This window comes from Rhinoderma darwinii, chromosome 3 (genome assembly GCF_050947455.1).
Source record: "Rhinoderma darwinii isolate aRhiDar2 chromosome 3, aRhiDar2.hap1, whole genome shotgun sequence".
Lineage (NCBI taxonomy): Eukaryota > Metazoa > Chordata > Amphibia > Anura > Rhinodermatidae > Rhinoderma > Rhinoderma darwinii.
Window position 1 is genome coordinate 56,222,835 of NC_134689.1, and position 20,322 is coordinate 56,243,156.

General features: G+C 43.8%; 1 protein-coding gene across 1 annotated transcript in view; it reads right to left on the bottom strand.

Moving 5' to 3' along the window:
* The window catches only part of LOC142748943 (catenin alpha-1), a 148,036-nt gene extending 128,025 nt beyond the window's left edge, over positions 1 to 20,011 (bottom strand). Inside the window, exons 1-2 of the mRNA XM_075856366.1 lie at positions 19,743 to 20,011; positions 1,307 to 1,410 (exon numbers count right to left, since the gene is read on the bottom strand). Coding sequence (XP_075712481.1) covers positions 1,307 to 1,408 — 102 coding nt within the window. The 5' untranslated portion in view covers positions 1,409 to 1,410; positions 19,743 to 20,011. The remainder of the gene's footprint in view (positions 1 to 1,306; positions 1,411 to 19,742) is intronic.
* Between the last annotated feature and the right edge of the window lie 311 nt (positions 20,012 to 20,322).

Genomic DNA, 20,322 nt, shown 5'->3' on the forward strand with positions numbered 1-20,322 from the left:
ACGGAACATAGTAATCTTTGGCCGTGCAACCTGTGTCGCGGCCAAAGTCGCCGTGTACCCCAGCCTAAAACTATACTACGTATCAATATATAGGAGATAGAAATAATAATAATAATAATCTTCATTTCTATAAACACAAAAAAAACCTGCATTTATATAAATGATGATTATAATTTCTCTTATGGACCCACCTCAGAGAGGTCGTCTTGTCATGGCAAGTGGGCAGACACAATTTGATCAAAATGTGCGCTAAGAACCTCACTATTGTAAGTAGATTTAGCAGCAATGCATATTTATTGTTAGGTGGCATTAGTGTTCGAGGAGTACTGTCGCCATATTTTGATGATAGATATAATCATTTACGTGACAAAAAAAAAATCTGCATTTAGATAGATGATTATTAGAATAATTTTATTATGAACGAGATAAATTCATAGATAAAAAAGAAATAAATTAAAAAGCGTTTATTACATAATGTTTTCCCTGCCAGGGGAGGGATAAATTACAGCTGGGGGTGGGGGGCGGGCGCCACAGACGGGGAAAGCATTGTGACAGGGAAACTATTGTGACATGTTGTCACAATGATCACATGCCGAGAGACCATGCCGATTGGTCTCTGGGCAAAGCCCCATGATGTTAGATGTCTACAGACAGCTGTATCACAGAGCTAAATGCCGGTTCAGAATGGCAAAGAGTGCACATCTGCAGGGCGTTCTGGAACGTCCCTGCAGAGTTAATTGTGGACCACCCGGACATTTATAGTCCATGGGCGGTTTGCAAGTGGTTTAGCAAAGCTAACATTTGTACTGTCTCTTTAATAGTTTTTTCAATATTATGATTCCACACATTCTTAAAGGGTAACTTAACGTTCGAAAAACTAGTAACATAGTAAGATGTCAGAAGTTTTGATCAGTGGGTGTCTGAGCACTTACCGATCACTAAAACAAAGAGGCAGAAGCGCTCGGGTGAGCGCTGAGCCGCTTTGTGTCTGATCAGCTTTTCTCGGCAAGTCGAGCAATTGGTGTACAAGAAAAGCCCATCAGAAACCAAGCGGCTCAGCGCTCACCCGAGCACGTCTGCTGCTTCGTTTTAGCGATCGAAGGGGGTCTCAGTGCTCAGACCCCCACCGATCAAAACTTCTGACATGTCACTATGACATGTCAGAAGTATTCTAAATGTAGTTACCCTTTAAAAATACAGGGGGAAAAGGTATAGGAATTAATTTCTTGAACGGTCTCACTGATGTCAATACAATTTTAACTGTTGACAAAGGCAGAAGTATATTTTATAGATCAGTCTTACATACCTGCGTAACCAGTGGCTCCAGAAGTCGCTCAACTGCAAGGGTTCGAATTTCCAAACTTTTTGGGTCCCATTTAAAATTAATATTCCCCGCATTCAGAGTCATATCTAAATACCCAAAAAAAAGTTGTTGGCATTAGTTAGGCTCACATATGCTCCAGATGTATTTGAAATAGTACCCTCACGCAGCACATTATGGAGGCTGCGTTATGAACTTATAGTTGAATATGCATTACATGCTTGAGAAATGTATGAGAAAACATAGTAAAGACAGCACTGTGGCTCAGCAGTGTCTAAAAATGTGTCAAATATATCTTCTGTCATTAGCCACTGTGATAAATTTGGCGCATTTAGTCCAATTCTAAGCTGTCTAAACTTAAGAAAGTATTAATAAAACTGCCACAATGTGTGCACTCTCGGTCGTCATTTGCAAGCCTCAGAGTGGAGTGGAAAAGAAGAGCAGAGAAGTGAAGCGAGTTTGTGTATAAAACGCCAGTCTTAAAGGGAATGTGTCGCTAGATTTTTTTTTTTTTTTTAGATAAACTATTATTTAAGTGATTACACATTGTTTTAATTTTTTTTAACAAGTCAGGAAATATAAATTAGATTCTAATTTATAACATTTCCATGTGCTGGCCACTAGAGGGAGTAGTTCCCAAAATTGCAGCATGGTCAATATGGTAAACCAACCTCATTGCTTTATGCTGCAAATTTGGGGTAGACACACTCTCTCTAGTGTCCTCACACAATCCCCCCTCCCTTATTCTGGCTAGTGCCAGGAGAAGGAGGGGTTTGAATCTTCAAACCTCCTACACTGTGTGCCGCCAATAAGTTCAGTATTTGTTTGTGAAAAACACCAAAATTTATAGAGAATTTGCAAAAATTAGCATTTTTCTAAATTTGTATCTGCTTGTAAAACAGATAGCAATACCACACAAAATAGCTACTAATTAACATTTCCAATATATCTACTTTATGTTTGCATCATTTTTTGAACATCCTTTTTTACTAGGATGTTACAAGGCTTAGAACTTTAGCAGCAATTTCTCACATTTTAAAGAAAATTTCCAAACCTATTTTTATAGGTACCAGTTCACTTCTGAAGTGGCTTTGAGGGCCTTATATATTAGAAACCCCCAATAAGTCACCCAATTTTAAAAACTGCACCCTTAAAAGTTTTCAAAACAGCATTTAGAAAGTTTCTTAACCCTTTAGGTGTTTCACAGGAATTAAAGCAAAGTAGAGGGGAAATTTACACATTTCTTTTTTTTTTGTCAGAAAATCAATTTTAAATAAAAAAATTTCTGTATGTTCACACGCTTGAGTCAAAAACGTCTGAAAATACAGAGCGGTTTTCAAGGGAAACCCGCTCCTGATTTTCAGACCTTTTTAAGCCACACGCGATTTTCACGACGTATTTTTAGGCCGTTTTTGGAGCGGTTTTCTATGGTCAATGAAAAACGGCTCCAAAAACGTCCCAAGAAGTGACCTGCACTTCTTTTTCGCTGCCGTTTTTTACGTGGCCGTTTTTCAAAACGCCCGCGTAAACAAACGGCCCGTCGGAACAGAACGCCGTTTTTCCATTTTAATCAATGTGCAGATGTTTGGAGGCTTTCTGCTTCCAATTTTTTGGCCGTTTTTCGGGCGTTTACGGCCCGTAAAACGGCCGAAAATAGGCTGTGTGAACATGCCCTAAGGCCGGATTCACACGAGCGTGTCTATTTTGCAAAAGGTCCATGTGTCATCAGCGTGATTTTCGCACCGCCGGCATCATGACGACACTCTGGTTTTCTGTTTACAAGCAGAAAAGCACGTGGTGCTTTTCTGTTTTCATTCATAGTTTTGACTACTGTAGCACGCATCACGCGCGGCACACGGAAGTGCGTCCGTATGCCGTGCGCAGTTTTCACATGCTGTTTTCACTTCAATGGGTGCGTGATGCACGAAAAACTGGCAAATATAGGACATGTCATGAGTTTCACGCAGCGCACACACGCTGCGTGAAATTCACGGACAGTCTGAATGGCCCCATTCATTAACATAGGTCCGTGCGACGGATGTATTATACGTTCGTCTGAATAAGCCCTAACACAAAAGGTTTTACCAGAGAAACGCAACTCAATATTTATTGCCCAGATTCTGCAGTTTTTAGAAATATCCCACATGTGGCTCTACTGTGCTAATGGACTGAAACACAAGCCACACTAGCAAAGGAGCACCTAGTGGATTTTGGGGCCTCCTTTTTATTAGAATATATTTTAGGCACCATGTCAGGTTTGAAGAGGTCTTGTGGGGCCAAAACAGTGGAAACACCCCCAAAAAGACACCATTTGGTAAACTACACCCCTCAAGGAATTTATCAAGGGGTATAGAGCATTTTAATGCATCTAAATTTAGTGTAATTTTGTCCGTAAAAATGAAAATCAAAATATTTTCCAATAAAACTTAGAAATGATCAATTTTTACAAGGAATAAAGAAGAAAAAGCACCGAAACATTTGTAAAGCTATTACGGTAATACCCTATATGTGGTAATAAACGGCTGTTTGGACACATGGCTGGGCTCAGAAGGGAAGGAGCACCATTTGGCTTTTGGAATTCAAGTTTGCTGGATTGGTTTTCGGGTGTCATATCGCATTTGCAAAGCCCATGCGGGACCAAATCAGTGGACATCCCCCAGAAGTTGACCCCATTTGGGAAACTACAGCCCTAAAAATAATCTAGGGGTATAGTGAGCATTTTGATCCCATAGGTTTTTTGCTGAATTTAGGCCGTGAAAACTTCTATTGTTTTTTATTCTTTTTTTTACGCCGCTCACCGTGCATTATAAGTTACATATTTAATTTATTCTGTGGGTCGATGCGATTACGGCGATACCATATGTATATAGGTTTTTTATGTTTTACAGTGTTTGCTCGATAAAATCACGGTTTTAAAAAATATATTTACTTTTTGTGTCGCCATATTCTAAGAGCCACAACTTTTTTATTTTTCCATCAAGAAAGTTGTGTGTGAATTTATAAAGAAAAAAAAAAGAAAGTTGTGTGAGGGCTTATTTTTTTCGGAACAAAACTGTAGTTTTTATTGGTACCATTTTTGAGTACATGCAACTCTTTGATCCCTATTTATTCAATTTCTTTGGGAGCTGAAGTGACTAAAAATAGCGATTCTGGTATCGTTGTTTAATTATTTTTTTTATGGCGGTTACCGTGCAGGATAAATTACATTTTATTATTATAGTTCAGGCCGTTACGGACGCGGCGATACCATTTATGCATAGTTTACTTTTTTTCTAATAATAAAGGACTTTATAAAGGGAAAAGGGCGATTTTTAAACCCTTCCTGCTCCTAGACGTACTATTAGGTCATGGTAACTGTATCGTTCGCGCTCCATGACCTAATAGTACGTCACGGGAGTAACGGCCATTTCGGCCATCTTCCCGTCACATGCAAGAGCTGTGACAGCTGCTGTCTCGTACAGCATTTGCCGCAGCTCCTATCGCGAGCACCAATCGCTGTGTCCCCGTGGATTAATCCCTTAAAAGCCCTGTTCAATAGCGATCGCTGTGTGTCTGCAGTGAAAGAAGCTGGCTAGGAATAATGACGTCACCCACAGGTCCTTCAACCTTGGCGTCGGAAGAGAGAAGACACATCAGCTCCAGGCGTCTTAGGGGAAAGTGCAGAGTATGTGCAGGTAAGCATAGCAAACTCCCTAGAGACAAGCATATTAACCTTTTGGACGCCTGGAGCCGATGTATCTTCTTTGTCCGACGACAATGTTGAAGGACCTGTGGGTGACGTCATAACTTGGGCAAAAATGATCGTTTTTCAAAAAATAAAAAAACTTTGCTGTTATCTACATTGCAGTGCCGATCATATTCAATAGGAGATAGGGATTTGATAATCTGGTGACAGAGCCTCTTTAAGTCACAATTTTTTGTCCTACTCTTTTAGACCTTCTCCATTAATCTTCCATCAGGTTTTGTTGATGCTTCTGGGCCTTAAGGCCCCATGCACACGACAGCAAAAAACCTCCGTTTTTGCGGACCGCAACTGCGGTCCGCAAAAACGGAGCCATTCACTTTCATTGAACACTGACACCTTTCCGTAGCACTACGGAAGGGTGTCAGTGCCGTGGAAATGTTTCGGGAATTATGGAAAATGTCCGTTCTTTCGCATTTTGCGGGCCGTGCTCCCATACTTTGTATGGGAGCACGGCCCGAAAATGCGGCTGTCAGTCAGCGGTTTTTTGCTATCGTGTGCATGGGGCCTAAGTCTTTTGATAGTCTTGTGCCAGAGTCGGACAAATTTACAGTTAGGCGCTGGGACTTTCTTAGGTTGCAACATTTTCACAACAGTAATAAGACGAAGCTGCGTCTGCATAGGGACCTCACTCCCCTGGAGTGTTTGTGTACTGCTGCTATAGCACCGGTGAAGACGATATCTCTCATTTATAATCTTTTGCAAGACTTGAGTTCGGAGGTTCTTCCATCTTTTGTGAAGGGGTGGTAGAGGGACCTGGCCTCTACCCCGTCAGTGGCTGACTGGTCGAAAGCTTTCGTCCTGTGTCATAAATTTTCTATTTCTTGTAAAGCTCAGGAGACTAATTATAAGATCTTATCCCGGTGGGATAGGGTTCCGGCGTTGCTGCATTCCTTTTATCCGACAGTGCCAGATGAATGTTGGCGTTGCAGCAACAGGTGGTACGATGTTGCATATATGGTGGAGGTGTTCCTTAATCCACGCCTTTTGGACTAGAGTAGTGGACCTGATTCGTACAATTACGTGTTAGGTGTTCCCTAATTCTCCAGAGGTGTTGCTTCTTTCCATGCTCCCTGGTTCTCTTCAAACATATATGAAAACTCTGGTTAGCTTCCTTTTGATTGCGGCGCGAACGGTTATACCGAGGCTTTGGAAGACAGTTCGTGCTCCCACGATTACGGAATGGTTCCAGGAAATATTACATCTACACAGAATGGAGGAGGCTGTGCAGCCGCAGGATGGGTCTTCTAGGTGGGTGGGCTTAGTGTGGAAGGAGTGGAAAGAGTTTTGTGAATCGGATGAATACTTATCAGATGCTTAGGTTCTGACCTGGGGGGGCCTTTTTGATGGTACTAGAGGGGAAGCCTGTCCGGGGAGGGGGGTGGGTGAGGAGATAGTAGTGGCTGGAGTTATCTGGGTTTTGGTTTAATTTCTATTTTATTTTTTCCTCTCTCTGTGAAGGTGCGTTTATTACAGAGCTGAGATTATGGGTGGTTCTGGTCCCCGTGGTGCTCACTTCCTCGTTTGCATTTCTCTTATTGCAATGTATTGTGCTTTAGTATGTATATATTTGGTATACTTTTATTTTCCTGCTGTAATGTATTTCCTTAGGCTATGTTCACACGGGGTATTTTGCAGAGTTTTTTGACGCGAAAACAGCGTTGCAAAACTCGGCAAAAACGGCCCGAAAATGCCTCCCATTGATTTCAATGGGAGGCGTCTGCGTCTTTTTCCCGCGAGCAGTAAAACTGCCTCGCGGGAAAAAGAAGCGACTTGCCCTATCTTCGGGCGCTTCCGCCTCTGACCTCCCATGGACTTCAATGGGAGGCAGAGAAAGCGTATTTCGCGCTGTTTTATGCCCGCGGCGCTCAATGGCCGCGGGACGAAAAACGGCGCGAAAAACTCCACGAAAATCGGCATGCAAGGAGAGGAATATCTGCCTTAAACTTCCAAACGGAATTTTGAGGCAGATATTCCTCCTGCAAAATACCCCGTGTGAACATAGCCTTACTCTGCTGGGTCAGAGGACTGCTGTACACTGTGCATTGGAAATATGTCTGCATAACTATTTTGTTTTCTTTTGTTTGTACTTTTTTCGCTGGCTGTGTATGTTTGCTATTTTGCTGTTTTGCCTACTCAAATATAAAATGTTGAAATAAATAAAAGAATGTTAAAAAAATTTAATAAAAACTGATCAAAACTTTGCATGCACCCCATGAAAATTGCAATGAATTCCTAAAGGAGTCTAGTTTCCACTCTTTTGGCACCACAAGACCTCTTCAAACCGGACATGGTGCCTAATAAAAAGGAGGCCTCATAATCCACTAGGTGCTCCTTTGATTCGGAGGCCGGTGTTTCAGTCCATTATCACACCTAGGGCCACATGTGGGATATTTCTCAAAACTGAAGAACCTGGGCAATAAGTATTGAGTTGCGTTTCTCTGGTAAAGCCTTCTGTTTTACAGAAAAAAATGGAATAAAAAGGATTTTCTGACAAAAAAATAAATAAAGAAATAGGTCTAAATTCCTGTGAAACACCTAAAGGGTTAATAAACTTTCTAAATGCTGTTGTGAATACTTTGAGGGGTCTAGTTTCTAAAATGGGGTGTTTGATAGGGGTTTCTAATATATGGGCCCCTCAAAGTAACTTCAGAAAAGAACTGGAACCTAAAAAAAAAAGATTTAAGCAATACTTCGCTTCTTACATTATACTGATAATGAGCAGCGCCCACCCCGAGATGACCCCAGTTTTTACAGTTTGTATAAACGGAGACCCCTATTAGACCGTTTCAGTGCCCGGTTTTCCCAAGCATACACCCCCGAGAAGTGTATTTCTATTAATTAGTCCTTGATACATTTTAAAGGGAGGCTTCAATTCCGCGAGTACCTGCCGGGTAAGAGGGCGAGGTATGGCATGAAGATGTATAAGCTGTGCGAGAGTGCATCAGGGTATACCTACAAATTTAGGATATATGAAGGGAAGGACACCAGTATTCAACCCCCATAATGCCCCCCCCACTTACTGGGAGGTAATGCAAAGATTGTGTGGTATTTAGTTCACCCACTGCTGGACCAGGGTTACCACCTCTACCTGGATAATTTTTATACCAGCGTCCCACTCTTCAAGTGCCTCGCTTCCAGAAGTCCTGCGGCATGCGGCACTGCTAGAAGAAATCTGAGAGGCCTCCCTAAGACTCTGCTTGGGCAAACACTCAGAAGGGGTGAGAGCAGGGCACATTCTAGCAGCAACATATTGTGTGTCAAGTACAAGAGAGATGTCCTTGTATTGACAACATTAAATGGCCACACCAGTACCCATGTACCAGTACGAGGTACCAGTACAGAGACCCCCAAACCAGGACTACAATAGGAACATGGGAGGGGTGGACAGATCAAGTCCTGAAGCCCTACAGCGCCATGCGGAGTGGTATAAGAAGCTGGCCGGGCACATCATACAGATGGCATTATACAATGTGTACGTGCTACGTCGATGTGCAGGCCAGACGGGAACTTTCCTGGAATTTCAAGAGGTGGTTATCAAGAACCTAATCTTTAGGGATAGAAGGGGGCACCCAGTACTTCAGGAAGAGAGGCCACACGCATCGTACCAGGGCAACACTTTCCAGGAGAAGTTCCTCAAACTGGCAAGAGGGGAAAAAGTCAAAAGAGGTGCAAAGTCTGCTATAAGAGGGCGATAAGGGAGGACACAATATATCAATGTGACACGTGTCCCGAAAAATCAGGGCTCTATATGAAAGAGTGTTTTAAAATTTATCATACATCCCTTCGATTTCTACCCTGACGCACTCCGCACAGCTTATCCCCCTCATCTTTCCCTTCTGAGCCCTGCTGTGTGCCCAGGCAGCTGATAATAGCCACATGTAGGGTATTGCTGTACCCAAGAGAACCCACATTACAGTTTATGGGGTGTATATCTCCGGTGGCGCATGCTGGGCACAATATATTGGACACTGAAATGGCATACATATATAGAAAATTTCAAATCTCACACTGCACATTACCTTGCAAATCTCACAGAAAAGATTCAGAAGTGTCAGGATTCTGAACACACATGACGTCCAGGCTGGAGGTAATGTATAATCATTATCAGGACACTTTATTAACGTCAATGTCTGTGTATGTGGCTGCACATCGTGTTCTAGTAAGAACGCAATGCTGCTGTCCAAACGAATGGAGAAGTGTATGACGCTGACTGGTCACTGATTGGTCAGCGTCATACACTCCTCTGTACAACGCGCACTTGGTCGAAAGTAAAAACACGCCCACTTGGGCATTAAGACACTCATTAGCTCGCTCCATACGATGCCGGTGTCGGCTGTATGTTACAGCCGACACTTCAGAGTAATTAGTAATTAACGGCTGCCGTTTTTTACGTGGCCGTTTTTCAAAACGCCCGCGTAAACAAACGGCCCGTCGGAACAGAACGCCGTTTTTCCATTTTAATCAATGTGCAGATGTTTGGAGGCTTTCTGCTTCCAATTTTTTGGCCGTTTTTCGGGCGTTTACGGCCCGTAAAACGGCCGAAAATAGGCTGTGTGAACATGCCCTAAGGCCGGATTCACACGAGCGTGTCTATTTTGCAAAAGGTCCATGTGTCATCAGCGTGATTTTCGCACCGCCGGCATCATGACGACACTCTGGTTTTCTGTTTACAAGCAGAAAAGCACGTGGTGCTTTTCTGTTTTCATTCATAGTTTTGACTACTGTAGCACGCATCACGCGCGGCACACGGAAGTGCGTCCGTATGCCGTGCGCAGTTTTCACATGCTGTTTTCACTTCAATGGGTGCGTGATGCACGAAAAACTGGCAAATATAGGACATGTCATGAGTTTCACGCAGCGCACACACGCTGCGTGAAATTCACGGACAGTCTGAATGGCCCCATTCATTAACATAGGTCCGTGCGACGGATGTATTATACGTTCGTCTGAATAAGCCCTAACACAAAAGGTTTTACCAGAGAAACGCAACTCAATATTTATTGCCCAGATTCTGCAGTTTTTAGAAATATCCCACATGTGGCTCTACTGTGCTAATGGACTGAAACACAAGCCACACTAGCAAAGGAGCACCTAGTGGATTTTGGGGCCTCCTTTTTATTAGAATATATTTTAGGCACCATGTCAGGTTTGAAGAGGTCTTGTGGGGCCAAAACAGTGGAAACACCCCCAAAAAGACACCATTTGGTAAACTACACCCCTCAAGGAATTTATCAAGGGGTATAGAGCATTTTAATGCATCTAAATTTAGTGTAATTTTGTCCGTAAAAATGAAAATCAAAATATTTTCCAATAAAACTTAGAAATGATCAATTTTTACAAGGAATAAAGAAGAAAAAGCACCGAAACATTTGTAAAGCTATTACGGTAATACCCTATATGTGGTAATAAACGGCTGTTTGGACACATGGCTGGGCTCAGAAGGGAAGGAGCACCATTTGGCTTTTGGAATTCAAGTTTGCTGGATTGGTTTTCGGGTGTCATATCGCATTTGCAAAGCCCATGCGGGACCAAATCAGTGGACATCCCCCAGAAGTTGACCCCATTTGGGAAACTACAGCCCTAAAAATAATCTAGGGGTATAGTGAGCATTTTGATCCCATAGGTTTTTTGCTGAATTTAGGCCGTGAAAACTTCTATTGTTTTTTATTCTTTTTTTTACGCCGCTCACCGTGCATTATAAGTTACATATTTAATTTATTCTGTGGGTCGATGCGATTACGGCGATACCATATGTATATAGGTTTTTTATGTTTTACAGTGTTTGCTCGATAAAATCACGGTTTTAAAAAATATATTTACTTTTTGTGTCGCCATATTCTAAGAGCCACAACTTTTTTATTTTTCCATCAAGAAAGTTGTGTGTGAATTTATAAAGAAAAAAAAAAGAAAGTTGTGTGAGGGCTTATTTTTTTCGGAACAAAACTGTAGTTTTTATTGGTACCATTTTTGAGTACATGCAACTCTTTGATCCCTATTTATTCAATTTCTTTGGGAGCTGAAGTGACTAAAAATAGCGATTCTGGTATCGTTGTTTAATTATTTTTTTTATGGCGGTTACCGTGCAGGATAAATTACATTTTATTATTATAGTTCAGGCCGTTACGGACGCGGCGATACCATTTATGCATAGTTTACTTTTTTTCTAATAATAAAGGACTTTATAAAGGGAAAAGGGCGATTTTTAAACCCTTCCTGCTCCTAGACGTACTATTAGGTCATGGTAACTGTATCGTTCGCGCTCCATGACCTAATAGTACGTCACGGGAGTAACGGCCATTTCGGCCATCTTCCCGTCACATGCAAGAGCTGTGACAGCTGCTGTCTCGTACAGCATTTGCCGCAGCTCCTATCGCGAGCACCAATCGCTGTGTCCCCGTGGATTAATCCCTTAAAAGCCCTGTTCAATAGCGATCGCTGTGTGTCTGCAGTGAAAGAAGCTGGCTAGGAATAATGACGTCACCCACAGGTCCTTCAACCTTGGCGTCGGAAGAGAGAAGACACATCAGCTCCAGGCGTCTTAGGGGAAAGTGCAGAGTATGTGCAGGTAAGCATAGCAAACTCCCTAGAGACAAGCATATTAACCTTTTGGACGCCTGGAGCCGATGTATCTTCTTTGTCCGACGACAATGTTGAAGGACCTGTGGGTGACGTCATAACTTGGGCAAAAATGATCGTTTTTCAAAAAATAAAAAAACTTTGCTGTTATCTACATTGCAGTGCCGATCATATTCAATAGGAGATAGGGATTTGATAATCTGGTGACAGAGCCTCTTTAAGTCACAATTTTTTGTCCTACTCTTTTAGACCTTCTCCATTAATCTTCCATCAGGTTTTGTTGATGCTTCTGGGCCTTAAGGCCCCATGCACACGACAGCAAAAAACCTCCGTTTTTGCGGACCGCAACTGCGGTCCGCAAAAACGGAGCCATTCACTTTCATTGAACACTGACACCTTTCCGTAGCACTACGGAAGGGTGTCAGTGCCGTGGAAATGTTTCGGGAATTATGGAAAATGTCCGTTCTTTCGCATTTTGCGGGCCGTGCTCCCATACTTTGTATGGGAGCACGGCCCGAAAATGCGGCTGTCAGTCAGCGGTTTTTTGCTATCGTGTGCATGGGGCCTAAGTCTTTTGATAGTCTTGTGCCAGAGTCGGACAAATTTACAGTTAGGCGCTGGGACTTTCTTAGGTTGCAACATTTTCACAACAGTAATAAGACGAAGCTGCGTCTGCATAGGGACCTCACTCCCCTGGAGTGTTTGTGTACTGCTGCTATAGCACCGGTGAAGACGATATCTCTCATTTATAATCTTTTGCAAGACTTGAGTTCGGAGGTTCTTCCATCTTTTGTGAAGGGGTGGTAGAGGGACCTGGCCTCTACCCCGTCAGTGGCTGACTGGTCGAAAGCTTTCGTCCTGTGTCATAAATTTTCTATTTCTTGTAAAGCTCAGGAGACTAATTATAAGATCTTATCCCGGTGGGATAGGGTTCCGGCGTTGCTGCATTCCTTTTATCCGACAGTGCCAGATGAATGTTGGCGTTGCAGCAACAGGTGGTACGATGTTGCATATATGGTGGAGGTGTTCCTTAATCCACGCCTTTTGGACTAGAGTAGTGGACCTGATTCGTACAATTACGTGTTAGGTGTTCCCTAATTCTCCAGAGGTGTTGCTTCTTTCCATGCTCCCTGGTTCTCTTCAAACATATATGAAAACTCTGGTTAGCTTCCTTTTGATTGCGGCGCGAACGGTTATACCGAGGCTTTGGAAGACAGTTCGTGCTCCCACGATTACGGAATGGTTCCAGGAAATATTACATCTACACAGAATGGAGGAGGCTGTGCAGCCGCAGGATGGGTCTTCTAGGTGGGTGGGCTTAGTGTGGAAGGAGTGGAAAGAGTTTTGTGAATCGGATGAATACTTATCAGATGCTTAGGTTCTGACCTGGGGGGGCCTTTTTGATGGTACTAGAGGGGAAGCCTGTCCGGGGAGGGGGGTGGGTGAGGAGATAGTAGTGGCTGGAGTTATCTGGGTTTTGGTTTAATTTCTATTTTATTTTTTCCTCTCTCTGTGAAGGTGCGTTTATTACAGAGCTGAGATTATGGGTGGTTCTGGTCCCCGTGGTGCTCACTTCCTCGTTTGCATTTCTCTTATTGCAATGTATTGTGCTTTAGTATGTATATATTTGGTATACTTTTATTTTCCTGCTGTAATGTATTTCCTTAGGCTATGTTCACACGGGGTATTTTGCAGAGTTTTTTGACGCGAAAACAGCGTTGCAAAACTCGGCAAAAACGGCCCGAAAATGCCTCCCATTGATTTCAATGGGAGGCGTCTGCGTCTTTTTCCCGCGAGCAGTAAAACTGCCTCGCGGGAAAAAGAAGCGACTTGCCCTATCTTCGGGCGCTTCCGCCTCTGACCTCCCATGGACTTCAATGGGAGGCAGAGAAAGCGTATTTCGCGCTGTTTTATGCCCGCGGCGCTCAATGGCCGCGGGACGAAAAACGGCGCGAAAAACTCCACGAAAATCGGCATGCAAGGAGAGGAATATCTGCCTTAAACTTCCAAACGGAATTTTGAGGCAGATATTCCTCCTGCAAAATACCCCGTGTGAACATAGCCTTACTCTGCTGGGTCAGAGGACTGCTGTACACTGTGCATTGGAAATATGTCTGCATAACTATTTTGTTTTCTTTTGTTTGTACTTTTTTCGCTGGCTGTGTATGTTTGCTATTTTGCTGTTTTGCCTACTCAAATATAAAATGTTGAAATAAATAAAAGAATGTTAAAAAAATTTAATAAAAACTGATCAAAACTTTGCATGCACCCCATGAAAATTGCAATGAATTCCTAAAGGAGTCTAGTTTCCACTCTTTTGGCACCACAAGACCTCTTCAAACCGGACATGGTGCCTAATAAAAAGGAGGCCTCATAATCCACTAGGTGCTCCTTTGATTCGGAGGCCGGTGTTTCAGTCCATTATCACACCTAGGGCCACATGTGGGATATTTCTCAAAACTGAAGAACCTGGGCAATAAGTATTGAGTTGCGTTTCTCTGGTAAAGCCTTCTGTTTTACAGAAAAAAATGGAATAAAAAGGATTTTCTGACAAAAAAATAAATAAAGAAATAGGTCTAAATTCCTGTGAAACACCTAAAGGGTTAATAAACTTTCTAAATGCTGTTGTGAATACTTTGAGGGGTCTAGTTTCTAAAATGGGGTGTTTGATAGGGGTTTCTAATATATGGGCCCCTCAAAGTAACTTCAGAAAAGAACTGGAACCTAAAAAAAAAAGATTTAAGCAATACTTCGCTTCTTACATTATACTGATAATGAGCAGCGCCCACCCCGAGATGACCCCAGTTTTTACAGTTTGTATAAACGGAGACCCCTATTAGACCGTTTCAGTGCCCGGTTTTCCCAAGCATACACCCCCGAGAAGTGTATTTCTATTAATTAGTCCTTGATACATTTTAAAGGGAGGCTTCAATTCCGCGAGTACCTGCCGGGTAAGAGGGCGAGGTATGGCATGAAGATGTATAAGCTGTGCGAGAGTGCATCAGGGTATACCTACAAATTTAGGATATATGAAGGGAAGGACACCAGTATTCAACCCCCATAATGCCCCCCCCACTTACTGGGAGGTAATGCAAAGATTGTGTGGTATTTAGTTCACCCACTGCTGGACCAGGGTTACCACCTCTACCTGGATAATTTTTATACCAGCGTCCCACTCTTCAAGTGCCTCGCTTCCAGAAGTCCTGCGGCATGCGGCACTGCTAGAAGAAATCTGAGAGGCCTCCCTAAGACTCTGCTTGGGCAAACACTCAGAAGGGGTGAGAGCAGGGCACATTCTAGCAGCAACATATTGTGTGTCAAGTACAAGAGAGATGTCCTTGTATTGACAACATTAAATGGCCACACCAGTACCCATGTACCAGTACGAGGTACCAGTACAGAGACCCCCAAACCAGGACTACAATAGGAACATGGGAGGGGTGGACAGATCAAGTCCTGAAGCCCTACAGCGCCATGCGGAGTGGTATAAGAAGCTGGCCGGGCACATCATACAGATGGCATTATACAATGTGTACGTGCTACGTCGATGTGCAGGCCAGACGGGAACTTTCCTGGAATTTCAAGAGGTGGTTATCAAGAACCTAATCTTTAGGGATAGAAGGGGGCACCCAGTACTTCAGGAAGAGAGGCCACACGCATCGTACCAGGGCAACACTTTCCAGGAGAAGTTCCTCAAACTGGCAAGAGGGGAAAAAGTCAAAAGAGGTGCAAAGTCTGCTATAAGAGGGCGATAAGGGAGGACACAATATATCAATGTGACACGTGTCCCGAAAAATCAGGGCTCTATATGAAAGAGTGTTTTAAAATTTATCATACATCCCTTCGATTTCTACCCTGACGCACTCCGCACAGCTTATCCCCCTCATCTTTCCCTTCTGAGCCCTGCTGTGTGCCCAGGCAGCTGATAATAGCCACATGTAGGGTATTGCTGTACCCAAGAGAACCCACATTACAGTTTATGGGGTGTATATCTCCGGTGGCGCATGCTGGGCACAATATATTGGACACTGAAATGGCATACATATATAGAAAATTTCAAATCTCACACTGCACATTACCTTGCAAATCTCACAGAAAAGATTCAGAAGTGTCAGGATTCTGAACACACATGACGTCCAGGCTGGAGGTAATGTATAATCATTATCAGGACACTTTATTAACGTCAATGTCTGTGTATGTGGCTGCACATCGTGTTCTAGTAAGAACGCAATGCTGCTGTCCAAACGAATGGAGAAGTGTATGACGCTGACTGGTCACTGATTGGTCAGCGTCATACACTCCTCTGTACAACGCGCACTTGGTCGAAAGTAAAAACACGCCCACTTGGGCATTAAGACACTCATTAGCTCGCTCCATACGATGCCGGTGTCGGCTGTATGTTACAGCCGACACTTCAGAGTAATTAGCGGCATCGCACTCGAGCGCGATCCCGCTAGTTTAAATTCATAAAAATGCTGCGGTCAATACCGACCGCAGCATTTAAATAGTCAGAAAGAGGGGGGCGACAGCTCATCGCGCCCCCGGCAACGCAATCGCGGGGGGGGGCGATGGTTGCTATGGCTGCCTGGGGGCTTAATGAACAGCCCCAGGTCCGCCATCTTTGTACACCTATTAAGCCTTGCCTCCGGCAGGGCTTAATAGGTGCCTGTCAGAATCACGATATACTGCAATACATTAGTATTGCAGTATATCGTGCAAGCGATCTAACGATCGCTGGTTGAAGTCCCCTAGGGGGACTAATAATAAAAGTAAAAATGAGTTAAAGTTTTCTTTTTGTGTAAAAAAAAATTAATTAAAAGTTCAAAAAACCCCCGCTTTTCCGATTTTCCCCCTAGAGCATAGCATAGTCTGTACAACGCCCACTTGGTCGAAAGTAAAAACACGCCCACTTGGGCATTAAGAAACTCATTAGCATAAAGCTAAAAATCGCTCATAAAGTTGTTTAAAATAGATCATTTTTATAAATAAAAAGCATTACTGTCACCTACATTACAGCACCCATCTTCTTATATAGGAGATAGGGCACTTATAATGTGTTGACAGATCCTCTTTAAGGGGTTAATTTTATTGTATTGAAATTTTACTTTTTTACCTTTTTTTTTTTTTATTCCCACTAGGGACTTGAAGATCAATTGTTGGATCGTTGCTATAATACCCTGCAATACTTATGTATTGCATTGTATTATACCGGTCAGTTTCACACTGACAGGGGGCATATTAGGTCCTGCCTCTGGCAGGACCCAATTGCCTTCCATGGATGGCAGACCGGCAGCCTAACATAGGCTTCCGGTTGCCATAGCAACAATCGGACCCCCGCAAATGCGTAGCGGGGTGCCGATATTGTTGGAAAAACTTAAATGCGGCGGTCGCTATTGACTACCGCAGTTAAGGGGTTAATCGGTTTGGATCACCGCTGTGATCCGACCCGATGTTTTCCCCCAGTACTTAGGCTGCTAGTAGCAGCCTGTACTGGGAGATGTCGGGCTGCGTGTACCGTCTGTGTGCTCTGTGAGGGTATGTTCACACACAGTGAGCAAAAACGTCTCAAAATACAGTAGCTGTTTTCAAGGGAACACAGCTCCTGATTTTCAGACTTTTTTGAGCAACTCGCGTTTTTCACGGCCGTTTTTGGAGCTGTTTTTCAATAGCGTCTATGAGAAAACGGCTCCAAAAACGTCCCAAGAAGTGTCCTGCGCTTCTTTTGACGAGCCGTCATTTTACGCACCGTATTTGGACAGCGACGCGTAAAATGACAGTTCGTCTGCACAGAACATCGTAAGACCCATTGCAAGCAATGGGCAGATGTTTGCCGACGTATTGGAGCAGTCTTTTCAGGCGTAAAACGCCTCCCTTACGTCTGAAAAGTGGTCGTGTGCACATACCCTGAGGGTATGTTCACACGCGGAGTCAAAAACGTCTGAAAACACGGAGATGTATTCAAGAGAAAAACATCTGCTGATTTTCAGACATTTTTTATGCCACTCGCGGCGAAAAAACGGCCCGTCGGAACACAACGCCGTTTTTCCCATTGAAATCAATGGGCAGAGGTTTGGAGGCGTTCCGCTTCCGATTTTTCGGTCGAAACTAGGCCGTGTGAACATACCCTAAGGGCGGATTTACACGAGCGTGTGCGTTCTGCGCACGCAAAAAACGAGCCGTTTTGCGCGCGCAAATGGCACTTAACAGCTCTGTGTGTCATCACCATATGATGCGCGGCTGCGTGATTATGACACTCTATATGTTTGTAAACAGAAAAGCACGCAGAAATATAGGACATGTCGTGCATTTCACGAAGCGGACACACGCTGCGTGGAAATCACGGACTGTCTGCACGGCCCCATAGACTAATATAGGTCCGTGCAACGCGCTGAAAATCACGGACGTATATCACGTTCGTGTAAATCCGCCCTTAGGAGCACACGTAGATTAATGGGCTGCATGCACAAGGACCAGTGCTGCAGCCCGTTAAGTCTACATGGGGTGGTTGTGAAGGGGTTAAAAAAAAGTTTCACTAATTTCCCAGAACGAAAAAAATATTAGCTCCTATGTCAATGTATATAGTACTTGTTCGAATGTTGGTACAGTCAGAACGCCTCTTGGGATCAGAAGGGAATTTTTCCTTTTTAATAGGTTTTTTAAAAAAAAAATAAAAAAAAATATACGTTTCTCTGGATCAATAGGGGAAAAACAAAGTCCTATCATTTCTCCCATCCCTTGGTTTAACTTGATGGACATATCTTTTTTCGACCGTACTATGTAACAACCCCTCAGCTGTGTGTATTGAAAGAAGTCAAGAGTAGTTTTCCTTTTCTAAAACGGTGTTCACATCAGCGTTGCTTTTTCTTTCATGGGTTCCGTTGCAGCCTTCCGTCAGAGGAACCCATGAACGGAGAGCCAAAAGGAAACTAAAGGCCCTTAAACACTGCCCGATCAATGAGAACTCGTTGATCGGCGCTCATTAGTTGCGATCACACAGAGCTATGGATGGGGACGAGCGGTCGTTACTCCGATCGCTCATCCACATACGTCATCATGTCGGCAGCGCATCTCCCGGTTTACACAACGTAAACTGTTTATTTCACTTTTTTATAAAAACGCTATGACCAGCAGATGATTGAGCGTTTGCTCGTTCATCCGCTGATCGTTTCCGTTTAAACAGGGCAATTATCGGCAACGAGCGTTCTATGAACACTTGTCTGCCCGATAAACGTACGGTTGAAAACCCCCTTCTAGCTTCCGTTTGCATTACCATTGATTTCCGTTTGCCTTGGTTTCCGTTCCGTAAAGTTTCCTAATATTTGAAAAAACATTGGCTCAGTCGACTACACTATTGTTTCCAAGAAAAAAATACTGGAAACTGAAACCACGGCAAACGGAAACATTACCATTGAAATCAATGGTAATGTAAACGGAAGATGAAGTTTTCGCTTGGCTTTCCGTTCACGGGTTCCTCTGACGGAAAGCCAAACAGAAACCATGAACAGAAAAGCAAGCTGGTGTGAACAGGCCCTAATGTAAACCTTACTGGCAGCTCCTAAGTACCTTGAAAATGGAGAGGAATGGAACACAAATTATGTTACAAAGTTGCAAAACTATTTATCATACGATGACCGAGCCCGGCAATGTGGCTCCTTTGACGGATGGAAGTCAAATCTAGGGGAAGAAGGAAAGTTCGTAAGAAAGTTGACAGGACAGGGCGTGGTGGTCGGTAAGAACATTCCTGCTCAGACACAATGGCGCACGGAAGGAGGGGCCACAGTCCGGACAGCCACAACACTTTATCCGGAGTACTGGATGGACGTCCACGAGTCTCACTATAACGGGGACGGAGCTTTATGGAACAGCACAAAGCGGCCGGATTACCGAACCGAAGCAGCCATTTTATAAGCATAGGGTTACTGCCGCCACCTCCTCACATTTATCACAAGTCTCCAACCACACGACTACTCCGCTAAAACGGGTGACGTGCCAACGTGGACTTATCCGTACAGCTCCGAGCCGAGTCCCAGGAAGTCCCCGCACTTCGAGAGCGAACCCCAACTAAACTCAACATGTCGCCTCCTGGTTTAGTAGACCTACCTGCAGCGGCGTCTCACAACTGTGACGGATAAAGGAAAAGCGGGGCCACAGCCCAAATCAAATTCCACTTCACCTAGGTCGGGTTGTTAATAAGAAACAGGATGAGACGGGCAGTTCCTGTCTGCAGTCTCCTCCCAGGGTGCGGGCTGCCTCATTCCACAGGGAGTCATGTGAGCCCGTCCTGCCCTTCGCTGTTCTGGGCGCCTCACCTGTGTCATGAGGAGGGTGACCGCACGGACTTGCCTGGGGTTTGTAGCTGCTGAAGTAAAAGCTATCACAGTATGATGGAAAGTTCTGCAGCTTTCCACTGTCCGGACCACGTGCAAAAACTTTCAGACTGTTTTCTGAGTAAATATGGTGTTGAAAATGGCACAGTCACTTTGTCTAAACGTTTGTGCCCACAGTTTTCATATAGTCCGTGAGGTTTACTGATGCCACATTCCTATTTATTACGTGAGGTAAATCTTGTGCCAGTTTTAGGCTATGTCCACACCATATCTTTCGCCTACATTTAACGTATACCCCGGGAAAATGCTCCCAAGGTTTACACTAAACGTAGGCTGTGCCTAAGGGTATGTTC